The sequence below is a fragment of the Lichenostomus cassidix genome, chromosome 4 (assembly GCF_008360975.1).
Source record: "Lichenostomus cassidix isolate B80296 chromosome 4, HeHo_3.0, whole genome shotgun sequence".
Lineage (NCBI taxonomy): Eukaryota > Metazoa > Chordata > Aves > Passeriformes > Meliphagidae > Lichenostomus > Lichenostomus cassidix.
In genome coordinates, this window is record NC_139484.1 from 58,828,017 (window position 1) to 58,842,025 (window position 14,009).

General features: G+C 49.6%; 1 protein-coding gene across 7 annotated transcripts in view; it reads left to right on the top strand.

Annotated features, from left to right (window-relative positions):
* Positions 1–1,314: 1,314 nt before the first annotated feature.
* SLC4A11 (solute carrier family 4 member 11) overlaps positions 1,315–14,009 on the top strand; it is a 99,794-nt gene continuing 87,099 nt past the window's right edge. For 2 of the 7 annotated variants that reach the window (XM_085059464.1, XM_085059465.1), the window contains exon 1: positions 12,923–13,237. Coding sequence is in view for 4 of the 7 variants with exons in the window: in XM_085059460.1 (XP_084915586.1) it covers positions 11,964–12,189 (226 nt within the window). In the remaining 3 variants the exon portion in view is untranslated. Of the gene's footprint in view, positions 1,343–7,623; positions 7,751–11,778; positions 12,190–12,922; positions 13,238–13,458; positions 13,630–14,009 lie in introns of those variants that run through there. The other 5 variants (XM_085059463.1, XM_085059462.1, XM_085059460.1 and 2 more) reach the window with 5 other exon arrangements.

The following is a 14,009-nucleotide window of genomic DNA, read 5'->3' on the forward strand; positions in this document are numbered from 1 at the left end:
TCCAAGCCTCCAGATCCCTCTGGATAGTTTTTCCTGCCTAGAAAAGGTTGCAGAAGGCAGATCTAATCTCTCAGCTGGGCTAGATGATCATTGTAGGTCCCTTCCAGCTGAAAATACTCTACCTCAGGAGTGGCTTGTTCAGCTGGTTATTCTTTCTTCCTTCCCATGGAAAATGGAGGAAAAACCCTCTGCTTTCAGACTCCTTCCTTCGTCACTCTTCAGTGGGAGTCACTAAATCCCTGCTGGCATCAATAGTCTGTGGCATTTAATGCAAAAATATAATTATAAAGGTACTGAGCTGCTTTCTAAAAGCATCAAGGGCTTCATTATCCACTTCTCCAGGTGGTGGGAATGCTGCTGGTTCAAATTAATTTTAAGAACATGTGCTGGGCTGTTAACATTAAAAGAGCTTGGTTTTGGTTAACATGGCAGTAGGGAGAGTAACTCAGTGTTACTGTTGGGTTGTGCTGTGGCATTGGTTTTTGTTAGCTGTTGTTTTACTCATTTCAGAGTTAAAAATTAATTTAAGTTGCTGTTGTTATGAAGGCATGGGCTCTCCCACCCAAAACTCTGGGTCTGTGGGGACTCTGTGCTCCTGGTGAATCATGGAGGACACTGAATCCTCCTTCTCCGAGAGAATTTCTTCTCCAAAGGCATTTCTCACACTCAGCCCTTTGCTGTTACCTGTGCTTGACAAAACTCCTTGAAATGCCTCTTCTGCTTCATCCTCTCACCAAATATCCCATTCTGATCCCAGAACCTCGAGGTGTGAAGCTGTAAGGGATTTATTGGGGTGCCCTGTGCCTCCCTGCCACTCGTGTCCCCTCTGTGCCATTGCTGGGGGAGGGTGGCACTTCAAGGACAGAGAAGCAAGAGGTTTTTCCTGCAGCTCAACTTGAGTTAAACGAGCACAATGAACTCTGAATCTGCTTCAGCAGTGAGGAAAACCCTGTGGGGCTTTGAAGCTTCTTGTGGAACTTGGGGGCTTTTTTTTTTTTTCTGTGCTTATGAGTTTGCTGCCAGCAATTGTATGTGCTCAGTGAGATGAAAGTCACCATGCCCAAGTGTGAAGAATCTTCACAACCACATCCCAGAATCTGACCCCTTTTTGTGTTAAAAGTGGGAGTTTTAGCTTGTCTGGAAGCTGTTCCAGTTGCTCCCGACTTCTCTGTGCTGCAAGTCCTCATGAACCTGCTGCTGAGTCAGTTCAAATCTACTTTTTGCCTGGAAAATGGTCTTCCTTAGGCTTGTTTTTGTCTCTGCTGCTTCCCACGTGGTTTTGCCTGGTGTGAAGCTGCACTGCTGCCTGGTGCTCTCCTGCTCCTCGCCATGAAGGTTTCAGGTAAATAATTCTGCCTGTGAATGTGTGTGATTTAACTGGATGAATTAGTCAAGGGGCTCTGCATGGCTGGGATTGAAGGTTACTCCTCATTCCATCTCGAGAAGCTGCTGATTGTCCCTGTTCTTTATCTGCTGCTTTCAGTTGTGTAATTCTTTATTGCGCTGTTACATGACATCATCTGGATCTGCTGCTCTGTGCCTTGAGCTTCATAACATGTTCAGCTGAGTCTTGGGCAAGGAGCAGAATTTATTACTAAATCCATTAGAGTCCTGAAAATAAATAAACACCATGCTGAATTCCTTATCACCAGCCTGTTGCCTCCAGCAGCAGTGAAAATATTCACATCGAGTCGCCGCTGACTGCCCAAGAGGGGTTGGGGTTGCCAGTGCCTGGAGTGACTGAGGGTTTTTTCCTTTAAATTGTGCTCTTGCACAAAAAAAAAAAAAAAAAAAAAAAAGAAATAAAAAGGCTGGCAAGTGTGTTTTCTACTGGAATCAACAATCTCTTAATGCTCTGAGGCAAAACTAAGGCTGAAGTCAGCTATTCAGCTGTGGCTCTGTGCAAATCTATTGTGTTTATCTCTGCCTGAGATGTACTCATTAGGCAGCAGGACTCTTTGTGTAGCTGTAACATCATTTAAGGGTAGGCTTTGCCCAGGATTTTACCCACAAAGAAACCAAAGCAGTGGAAAACTATCTTCTGCTGAATGTCACCTCTTCTTCAGTGGCTTCAGAGTCACGGCTGAGCCTCAGCAATCCCACTGTGCTGGAGTGGAGGGGCAGCTCTGATCTCTGCTCTTGGTGACAGTGACAGGACCCAGGGAATGGCTGGAGCTGTGTCAGGGGAGGGTTAAGTTGGATCTCAGGAAAAGGTTCTTCCCCCAGAGGGTGTTGGGCACTGCCCAGGCTCCCCAGGGAATGAGCCAGAACTCCCAGGGATGCGCAGGCTGGGATTTTTGGGGTGTCTGTGCAGGGCCAGGGGTTTGATCCATGATCCTGGTGGGTCCTTCCAGCTCAGGATATTCTGTATTCCACCAGGGTTTGCTGTGTCTGTAAGGATGTGTTGGTTCTCTGGCAGGAGGGAGATGGAACCTGGGCTCTCCTCCTGTATGACACGGAGATCCTGTTGTGAGTGAGCCACAAAATGGGGATGTGCTTTGACAAGCTCCGTGGAGAGATCTCTGATTGCACTGACACTCACATACTGAAGGGCCAGAGCAGAGCTGAAGCTGCTGGTTGGGAGATGGGTTTCAATCCCACACTCCCTAGGAAATAACTTTTTCCTTTATACCAAAATTGACCACAATAATTGTTGCTTCAAACTCTGGTTAAAATTTTGCCCTCAGATGGATTCTGCCTGGGAGCCTCAGGACAGCCTGGAGCTGAAAGAGCAACAAAGTCCATGTGCTATTGCTCCTCTCTCCCTCAACATCAGAAGGATTTGGAGCTGCTGGAGAGAGTCCAGAGAAGGCCACAGAGCTGCTCCAAGGGCTGGAGCCCCTCTGCTCCAGAGCCAGTCTGGGAGAGCTGGGAATGTTCACCTGGAGAAGGGAAAGACACAGGGAGAGCTCAGAGCCCCTGGCAGGGCTTAAAGGGGCTCCAGGAGAGCTGCAGAGGGACTGGGGACAAGGGATGGAGGGACAGGACACAGGGAATGGCTTCCCAGTGCCAGAGGGCAGGGAGAGATGGGATATTGGGAAGGAATTCCTCCCTGTGAGGAATGGTGAGGGTGGTGAGGGAAGGAATTCCTTCCTGTGAGGGTGGGGAGACTCTGGCACAGGGTGCCCAGAGAAGCTGTGGCTGCCCCTGGATCCCTGGAAGGGTTCAAGGCCAGGTTGTACAGGACTTGAAGCAACCTGGGACAGTGGAAGGTGTCCCTGAGGGTGGCACTGGATGATCCTTAAGGTCTTTTCCACTCCAAGCCATTCCACAATTCCATTACCTTCCCCATGCTGCCTTTCCAGGAAGGCAATGCTCAGGTAAGAGCTGCTCCCCTTTTCTGCTTGCAGAGGCCCCTTGAACACCTCCTGGAGTGGGGAGATCTTTGTTCCAAGTGAATCAACCCTATTTTGGGCCATGAGAAGGGGCTGTGTTTGGGACAAGGGCTGTACAGTGAGCACAGGGGTGATGTCTGAGCTCTCAGCCCTGCTTCCATCTCCCTGTTCAAGCTGCTGGTAGCACAAGTTGGCTGCAGGGTCCTGGCTTAATGAGATCTGCATGTTGGCATGGCTTGGGCCGGGGAGTTTCTGCCTCCAGCCCTGGCAGACCCTGCTGGAGCCTGGCTGCCTTCCCCAGCTCCTGCCACTGCCAGGAGGAAATCACCATCTGGGTGCAATCTGCAGCTCAAGGAGTCTGACCTTCCCAGCAGCTCTTGGTTGAGCACCAGCTCTGGCCCTTCCTGGCTCCTTTCCTTGCACAGAAGGGAGACAAAGGAATGAGTATTTCTGTACCTTTTTAATTAAATATAGCTGATTTCTTCTTGGGGGGGAGATGACTCTCACCTTCTGGTTGGGAGCATGAGCAAGGAGCAGCAGAATATTGTTTTTGCCTTAAAGTCTCAGGTTTCTGGGTCTGCTCCTTGTGCCTCCAAAACTGCCTTAATCCCCCTTGTGCTAGAGGGACTGCTGTGCCTTTTCCTGGAGTCGTTTTGTGAATTTCGTGGTGTTCTCTTGCTTATTTGGATGAGTTTCTCAGGTGGGGGCAACCCTAAAATGTTTGACTCCTAAGGGAGGACTTGTTATACTCCCTTTCATCTGGGTTTATTTGTGCTAATATTTATTTGTGCTTTTGTGGGCTGAAAAGGCACCAAAAGAAGGTGGCAGCTGCTAAACTCACCTCGAAGTCTCAAAACCTGCTCAAATTGCAGGTTACGGGTTCCCTCGAGCCTCTAAATTTAATTTCTTTGATTCTTGAGAGCAAACCTGGTGCCCCAAACCAGCCTGAGTCTCCTCAGAGCAGCCTGAAATGTGAGCCCTGAGCTCTGGGATCCCCAGAGCTGCACTTGTGGGATTCAACTCCAGGGGTGAATCCAGAGAGCTCCAAAGCAAACAGGGATGGGATGAACACCTAAAAACCATCCCAAATGATAAGGACTCCAAGGCAGGAGTTACCTGGCAGTTCCCAGCAGGTCGCTGCTCCCCCTGCTGCACCTTGCACTGCAGTGTGCTGCAGGTGATGACACTGAACGGGATGTGCAACAGGAGCTGGGGAGAGAACTCAGGTTTGCCTTGAGTTGCAGTCAAAGCAGCAGGAGGTAAGGTGGGATTTGAGATTAAAACAGGATAAAACAGCTCAGGCTGCAGGTATGGCAGCACTTAAATTTTTTATTTGGATCCCCTAAGCAACTTTGTTTTTGTTTCAAGGCTTGGCTGTGTCACAGCTTGGGAATCCCAGCGCTGCTTCATGAGGATGGGATGAGGGTTTCTGTGCAATGCTTGGGTCCACCTAGTGTTACTTTCTGGGCCCAGGCTCTTGCAGCCTCCAATGTGAGGCCGCCAGAAAAAAAAAGAAAACAAAACAAAAAATCAATCAGAATTTTGGAAAAGCATCCTGCTAAAAAGCAAATACACCTGGCATCTATCCCTGGCTTGGAGGGAACCCAAGTATCTTGTGCTGGGATACATGGCTGATCCTGCTGGACCAGGCAAGCAGGTCCTGTATGAGCTGGTTGTGAGGCAAAAAATCCACTTCCCGCTGGTTTCCAGCCACAAACCAGCCTGGCTACAAAGAGCTGCTTAATGCCAACCAGTCAGTCAATAAGAGAGGAAAATGAACTTCAGCCTGGGAGGGAGGTTGGCTTTGTGCATAAAGTTAAGAACCTGCTGGAGGGGAATGTTGGGATGAGGCTCCTCAGAAGCTGATGGGCTCGGGGAAGGGTGGAACTCCTGCTCCTTGGCTCCAGCTGCCAAATAAATGAGAGTGTGCTTGGCTGTGAGAGAGGAGGATGTTTGCAGAGATCAGGTCTGGAGACGCTGGGATGGAGCAGAGAGCGCCAGACACAGAAGGATCTGATGTCCCCTCTGGTGCCTGGATTTGTGTCAGATAAGCTGATACCCTGCAGAAAATGGTACTGGTGGGGGGCTAAAATTTCCAGCATGGGACAGCCACTGCTGTAATGAGAATTTATCCTAATTGGGGAAATATGGTTTGGTGTATAAAAAGGGAGTTAATGTGGTGCCAAGTTTTCTGCCATTAACTAAGTGCTCATAGGATGTAGGACTAGAAGGGAACTCAAAACTCCTCAAAGAGACTTTCTGGCCCCATGAAGTTGTCTCTGCATTGTTTCACATGTATTCCACAGTCTTTCCTGGTTGTCCTCTCCCAGGAGGAGCTGGTGAGGTGACAAAGGGGACACTGGGCTCCCATTCACCTGGTGCAGCTGCCATGTGCTCAATGTGTGCAATGTGTGCAAGAAATTAAATGTGGTATTCAATATGTACATCTTAAGCCATTCAAAAAAGGATTCATTTCCACAGTAAATGCATCTTCCAAACCAACATAAGTGGATTAAAACCAAGTCCCCCCACTTTTTTTCTCTTTTTGGGTGGTGTACTTGTTTTGGCTGGGATAGAGTCTTGTTTTGTTTTTGGTTTTTGGGTTGTTTTGTTTTGTTTTTTGGGGGGGTTTTGTTTGTTTATTTGGTTTGGGGTTTTGTTGTTGTTGGGTTTTTTTAGTTTTTTACAGGAGCTGATAAAGTGCTATATTTTGGATTTAGTATGAGAAGAATATTGGAATAACAGCTTAAGCCTTTGACTTTTGGCAGGGAGTTTCCCACCTCAGTTAAAATGCTGTCAAACGCTTTCCTGTGTGGTTTGGGTTTTTTTTCCCTTGGATGTAGTTTGTTGATTTAGAGGATGGGGAAGGTTCACTCAGGATATGCTGCATCTACACCAAGACCTGTACCAATCAAAAGCCAAGATGTTCTGTCAGATTCCTTTAAAACTTCTTCACCCCTCATTTCCAAATATCCAGATTTTGTGGCTTCCCCTGGATCCCTGGAAGTGTCCAAGGCCAGGTTGGATGGGACTTGGAGGAACCTGGGATAGTGGAAGGTGTCCCTGCCATGGCAGGAGGTGGCACTGGATGATTTTTAAGGATCATTCCAGCCCAAGCCATTCTATAATTCCCAGATTGTTTGCTGATGCTGGATCATCAGACCCTTCTGGAGGAAAGATCAGGAAATGGAGAAACAAAACAGCCCCAGTCCAATCTTTATGGCATAAGAAGTTAAGAAATGTGGCTGTTTTTTCCTAAAGCAAGGGCTGCAGGGTGGGACAATCACTCTGCACCTGCTTTTCAAACCTTGCTGTTGCTGCTGGGTTTGGTAAGGAACCTCAATCTCCCTCACTGTGCTGAGCCCCAGGGATTTATTTTGACCCCCAGCTGGTTCGTTTGGACTCCAAAGTGCCTGTGCTGGGTTATTTCAGGGAATTTGGAAGTGGCAGAGAAATCCAGTCTGGACAGTAGGTGTCCATGGTGTCCATGAACACAGCTGATGGGACAAGCAAGATTTGCCCGTGCTGTGCTTTCCCCCTGAAAATAATTTCATTTTCATAATTTTTCATTTGAAATAATGAGCATCACCTCCCCTGCTAGTGCTTCCAGTACCCTGCAGCCCTGGAAAAGTGAGAAGTGATTTAATTTTTCATGGAAGGGAAGAGCCTCACTCCAGGGCCTGTTGTGCTGGGACAAGGGGGGATGGTTGTAACCTGCAGGATACATATCCATGTAGGAACAGTTCCATGTAGGAACAGAAACAGCGATTAGGAACAGTTTTTTGGGATAAGAAAGAGGGTGGTGAGGCTGTCCGGAGGAGCTGTGGCTGGCCCTGGATCCCTGGAAAGGTCGGACAGGGCTTGGAGCAACCTTGGATAGGGAAAGGTGTCCCTGCCCATGGCAGGGGGTGGAACGGGATCATCTTTAAGGTCCCTTCCAACACCATATCTTTTATATATATATAAAAAACCCTACAGATTCCCCCATAGATTCTCCTACAGACTCCCCCAGGAGGGGTCCAGGGGGAAAACCTGACTTTGCTGTGTCCCTGTCCCCGCTGGGGCGGCGGGCGGGCTTTAGGACCCGGCGGGGTGTGACACCGCCTGTCCCTTCCCCTCCCAGCCGCGCTCCGCACCCGGGACTTTCTCCAGCTTTTTTCTTTTTTTCTTTTTTTTTTTTTTTTTTATTTGCCGTGTGCGCGGAGGGGGTTTAAAACCCAATCGCCTCCTTTCTTTTTTTTTTTTTATTTTATTTATTTTTAATCCATTACTTATTTCTTTTCGGGCGGGGGGGAAATAAATAAAGAAATCGCCGCCACCCCCCTTTCCCCGGCGGCGGCAGCGCGGCGATGGTGCGCACGGGATGAGCGGCGCGGCCATGGCAGCCCGGCGGCTGTTCCACCTCCAGCCCTGCGGTGAGGGACAGCGCTTTTGGGGGGCTCGGGGGTACAGGGCTGTCCCCGTCCCACCCCGCTTGGCACCCCGGCGTTTGCCTGTTGCATCAGCGCGGGGGTCGCGGCGGGGAAGGTGGGCTGGAGGGGTTGTATCCTGCTTTTCCTTGGGAATGGGGGAGAAAAATCTTGGGGGGATCTTCGCTTTGCATGGCTGCTGAAGGTCTTTTTCCCCTGTTGATTTCTGCGGGGAGGTGGTGACACCCCCCCAAAGCTGGGCAGAGCGGGATGTTCCAGCCCGGGAATCGGGGATGCGGTGGGACAGAAGGAGCGATGGAAACTTCGGGTTTGCCTGTTTTTTGGGGTGTTTTATCGCCCACTTTTACTTGTTTGTCCCCATCGCGGGGCGGAGGGCACGGTGTGGTGCTCAGCTCCGCTCCGGTGCATGCGGATGCGGTTGCCTGACTTCGTGTTGGTGCAAAAACCACAATAAAAAAGGAGGGGAAAAAGCAGAAAAAGTGAAACTTCAAGTCTATCTTAAAGACTTCAGCCAGTTGTGCGTGCTGGGAAAGACCCCCAGCAAGGAGTTTATTTGAAATTCCGGGGGAGGAGGGGTTCATACACACTTGGGACTTGAATTTCTAATTTACGGTGAACTTTCAGAGTTATTTTCCGCGGTGTCTCCCCGCTGCCCGGCAGAGGAAGCGCTTCCTTCACCGGCATGGCCGCGGCAGCGCTGGGTGACACTCGGTGAAGTGACAGCGACCGACCGGGGAGGCTTTGTGTTGGACTAGAAGGGACTGTAGGTGGCACAGCAGCTTTGCCGTGCTGGCCCCGAACCTCTGGTGAGGATCAGTGCTCGCCGAGGATTTGTGCCTCCGGAGCTTTTCCCCGCACCGGTTTAATGGGAAAGTTTGCTTTATAGAGCTGATGTTCTGCCTTGGAGCTTTGCTTTGTGCTTTTTGATGTCATTCATATTGTCATCCTTGAGATCTGACGGTGCCACGGGCTGTAGAAAACCCACTGCAGCAGTAGAAAATCATGGAATGGTTTGGGTTGGAAGGATCATCTCATTCCAGCCCCTTTCCCCAGGCAGGGACATCTTCCACCATCCCAGGTTCCTCCAAGCCTGGCATTGAACACTTCCAGGCATGGGGCAGCCGTGGCTTCTCTGTGCAGATCCACACGTGGACAATCCACGGGGAATTTTCCCCTTTTCCCCAAGTGTTTCAGTGTTTGCAGAGCTTCCCCGGGGGATTGTCTCTAGGTGTGGGTGCAGCCTTGTCCTTGCTCTGCCAAATTCCTGCCCCTCGAGTGTTCGAGATAAACTGCATTGAGTAAATCCAGCTGCGTCTCACCTGGGTTGCTGGTGTTGGTTTCGTGGCTATTTTTTGGGGTTCTTTGGGAGGCTGGAGCAGCGGTGCAGCACTTGAGTCCTGTCTGCACAGCGACCTCAGTCATTGCTACCCCTCTGTGAGCCGTGTGTCGCCGCTTCCCAGCTATAATTGGGATTTGTTGGCTAATCCATCTCAGCCAGAGCCCTCCAGTTTTGAAATGTCTGTGGCTTTTGGACAGTTGGTGCTCCGTAAGAATGATGGACCGCAGAGGAAGTTCCCCTCCGGCTCTCCTGGTGTTCCTTGGCAGTTTGAATGCTTCAGCTTGTTTAAATAAATGCAGATAAAAAGAGGGGTTGGGGTTTTTAACTGGAGCCCTCGCTTGACCCACCCGGTGGCATAAGATATCTGTGTGTAAGCTCACAGTGCCTTGACTTCTAGTAAAGCTGTAGTAAATCATTTGAGGCTGTAAACATTTATTGAAACAAGCTTTATTTTTGTGTTGAGTCAGTGTGAAAACAAAGATGTCTTGGGTTTCAAAGGGAAAGGATCTGCAATTGAAGCTTTCGGCATTGGCTTAAAGGAAAGTGTCGGTGAGAAGTTTGATATTTCAGCAGAAGGGAGCTGAGGTAAGAGTTAGGGTCAGATTTGAGCAGCAAAGTTGGAGTTTAATCCAGAATTATCAGACTTAGCCTGGTGCTGTTCAATTTGCCTATTTGTTGTTTGGTTTGATCTTTCTTGCAGGAGGCGGCTGAGGTAAGAGTTAGGATCAAGGTCAGATTTTAGTTGCAAATTGGGTTTTAGTGCAGAGTTACCCAGCTTAGCCTGGTGCTGTTTTATGTGCCTGTGTAAGACTAAAACCTCCAATTCTGTTCTCACAGAACTGCACTGATGCTCTGCATAGGTACTTCGTGCCTAAAGACAATTGCTAAATCACATTACCTGGGGAAAGCTGCTTGTTTTGGATTTTTTTTAGTAATTCTAACAGTGTGCTGTGATTCAGGGGTCTCTGGGAAGCCCAAGGGTTCCCAGAATATTTCTGTTGCAGTCGGTTGGGTGGCACTTGAGTTACCTCCTCCTAACGTGAAGCCATTTCTGGAGAAGTCCTGTTTCCTTGTATAGGATTGCCCTGGAAGCAAACAAAGCTTGGGACACTTTAATGATTCATCATCATCATCATCATCATCATCATCAAGCTGTTATCTACCCTCTAAATACTCAAATCCCAGCCAAGACATCCAGCACAGGTTAAATCCGAGCCACCTTTGCTGTTGCCATCCAAGCTGGGTGGAGAGCCTGCTGGGAAGGATGCAGTGTGGCTAAAAACCTAAAAACTGGGAATGCCGCGGCAATTCCTCAGAGTTCTTCCTTCCTCGAATCTGAGCAGTGTTTTGTGATCGTGAAGTTTGCAAAGCAGCTCCTTCAGGAGTTTGTGCTGTGATCTGGCAATGCTGAGAATATTATTTTTTTCCGCCCTCTAATAAAACTTTCTACCTCTATTGTGGGCTGAGCTCCCCACGAAGGCTCTCTGCAGAGCACGGTGACAGGCTGGCCCAGAGCAGAGCTCTGCATCTGTCAGGGCTGGCTTTGATATCAAAGGGCTCTGCTGTCACTCACAACTCCATGGGTTTTTCTATTCCCTCTTTCTAAATTCACCCCTGGCTCTGAGTCGCAATTAAAACCAGCAGGACTGAGGGCTTCGCTCTACCTCTGCTGCTGAAGGAGGTTCTGCAAGCTCTGATGAGGCAGTGGAGCTCTGATTTGGGTAGGAAACGGAGGTGAGAGTCCACTTTCAATCCTCAGAGGTGCCGTGCTGAAAACCTGCAAGAACATGGGGAGAAAAGCGTGAAAACCAAGCCACTGGAGTGGGTAACACTTCATGCTGGTGTCAGGTGAGGACTTTTCCTCCCCACATGTGCTTTGGGGTTCCCCAGGGTGGAAGGACCTGATGCAAGTGGCAGCAGAAGGGCTGGTGGGGCTGTGGCTGCCCTGGGGACATCCTTGCAGCTGTCCTGTGGTGGGATGGATGCCAGCTGTGGTGATGGGGGAAAACTAAGATTTGAAGCTGGTGGAGAGAAGATCTCAGCTGGTCAATGTTTAGAACTGTGCAGCCTTTGTCTAAGGTGTTCAGGTGGGTGAAGAGTGATGATGGAGGGAGTTGCTGCTGGGTGCTGCCCACTGAGGGAGGCACAGGAGTGGAAATTCGGAGGACAGGGCAGCTTGGGAGGAGGATGAGGTGACCTTCCTCCCCTTGTGGTGTTGGGGTACCCTGCAGCAGCCCCCTGGGCTCACCCCCTGGCACAAGCCACCCCATGGGATGCAGCATGAGGCTCCAGGTTTATTCTCCTTTTCCTCTCACTCGCTGCCATCTCCTTTTCCAGGAGTTAAACGCCTCTTCCCCCTGCTCCGAGCCTAATTGCGTCCCCAGGGTTTAACACGCGTGTGTTTGTTTTATTCAACGTGTTGGCTGTTCCCACCGGAACAGGCTGATTTTTTGAAATTTTTTTTTTTTTTTTAAGGCATTGAGCTTTTTTTTTTTTTTTTTTTTGCTTATTGTGCACAACAAGCTCCTGCACAAGATATTCGTTGCGGGAGGAGGTGGGGGGGGGAGGAACTGTAGTAATGCCAATACTTCTTGAATATTATAAACCTGGCTTATCAGCCCGACGCAGGGCTGGAATTTGTCTCTTCCTGTGCTGCATCTCTGCTTTCTGAGAGGGGCGTTTAAATACAGGCTGGAGACGCTGCCTTTCCAGTGTGCTCTGCTGGGCTCTGACAGCAGCAGCGGGGCTGCTCTGCCGCCTTTGGGGTTGATTTGATTCCTCTTTTTTTTTTTTTTAATTTTTTTTGCACTAAATCCTTTCGGAAAAAGGAACTTCTCTGGGATAAGGCTTTGAGACTGCATGTCCCGACAGTACCCGCTGCAGGAGGCGAAGGGAGACGCGGTTTGCTTCGTACCTGGCTCTCCTCTCTTCTCTGTCCTGATGGAGCCAGCATCCTTCTGCTACCCCCGGCTCACCTTCCTCCGCTCGCCCTACGGCCAGTTTGGGGCCAGCGCTGGCTCTTCCCAGGATTTGGCTCCGTGGCCGGAGCGTTTGGTGGAGCAGAGGTGGAGCAGGCCAGTGGACGGTGCGTGAATAGGGATGGAAGGGTTGGGATTTGGGACAGGGTGGCAGAGAAGCTCTGTGGGGTTTGAGGAGACTTTGGGTATGGTGGTGGTGATGCTTGGAGGATGGTTTGGTGTGGTTGTGATGCTCTCAGAGCTCTCCTGGTCCCGCAGCTTGGCCACTGGCATCTCCACCAAGGAGCAGCTCTGGTCCCTGCTACACCCAGGGAGAGCTGATAAACAACCTCAGCATGGAAAAAAGTAAAAATAGAAACTGATCTGAGGCGGTCTTTTGTTTCCTGAGCTTGTTCACTTGCTGAAATGAATCCGGCACTGCGTGAAACCTGAAATACCTGCTGGAGCCTCAGCGGGCTCAGTTCACCTCTAGGGTTGTGATGCTGTCAGGTGTCCTCTGGACTGTTAGTTACTGAAGGTGTCTGGTGTGAGATAGAGGAAGGTTTTAAGATGTTCAAGTGTAGGTTTGTGTCACTACAAAGGATTACCTTAAAAATACCAGCTTGGTACAAATCTTGCTTTAATGTAGTATGGGGAGCTTGGTGAATCCTGCTGGTTTAGGAGCTGTGCTCTCTAAGTGCTGATCCTAAGGATGGGAGTCTCACCTTCCTATGAAACTTTTTTGGGGGAAGGAGTCTGGCTTGATGAGTGTTGTCCAGATTTCTCTTTAAAGGTGGTCCTGCCTGGGGCAAGGAGTGTGACCAGAGACCTCCAGGGGTCTCTTCCACCCTCCAACACTTTCACAACCACCCTCTACTTCCTTAGCATCTTATTGTCAGTCTGACTACGATATGCCTTACCTGGAAAAGCTCGTCAGGTGGCAAGGGAAGAAAAAAAAAGAAAATTAAAAAAAAAAATGGAGGAGACTGGCTGAGCAGTCTCGGCAGAGAGAACGCGTGGGAGGTGTTTAACAACATGCACTGCCTGTGGTTGTGTGCAGCGGAAACGAGTCTGTGGCAGGGACTGGGCACGGGGGGCTGTGGCTCCTCTGCTGAAGGGATGCTTCTTCCCCAGCCGGGTGCTGCCTCCCCTCGCCTCGCTCTGGGAAACCTCCTGGTAAATGTCAGCACGGGGAATTGTCAGAGTTACTGTAGGGGAGTGACCCAGCCTTGCCAGCATTTGGATAATTCGCTATTTAATTCTCATTCTTTTAGGGTTCTGCCTTTTCTGAGGCTGATTTGATGTCGCTTTGGGGAGTTTTGGGGTTTTTTTTTCCTTCTTTTTTTTTTTTTTTTTTGTTTTTTGGCCAGTTTAGACTATTCCTCCAGGCTTTAAATATCCAGCTGGGGGAGACTTGGCTTATTGTGATGAAAATCTCGAATTGTAAGGAAAGTGAAGCAGTGGAATAGGCTGGAGCAGGGGCAGAGTATCTTCCCTCCAAAGCTTTTTAGGCACTGCGTGGTCCAGCGCTGGGCAGACGGGCTCGGATTTAAGTCCCCTTGGATGAGGTGAGGTCTTTCAGCTCTAAATTCTGCAAGTTGCTGCCGGAGCTCAGACTTACTGCCCTGTTTCTCATTCCACTGAATGCATGCATTAACCCTTGCACTGCTGCCGCCGCCGTGCAGCTGAGCTGGATGAAACACCAGAGCGTGGCAGGCACGACAGCTGTATCTTTAAGGAATTTCCTACATCTACCTCTCAGCAGCAGGTTTTTTTCCCCCTTCCTTTTTTTCATCTTCTGGCTTTCCCTGTACTTCTCTCTGCGAGGTACAGCATCTTCTCACTTCAGTTGTGCCTGGCTGGCACAGAGCTTTTTTTTTCTTTTTTTTTTTTTAAGGAGGCACAGGAGCTTTCTCCATCCAGCATCCAGCAAAACTCTCCTTCTCCG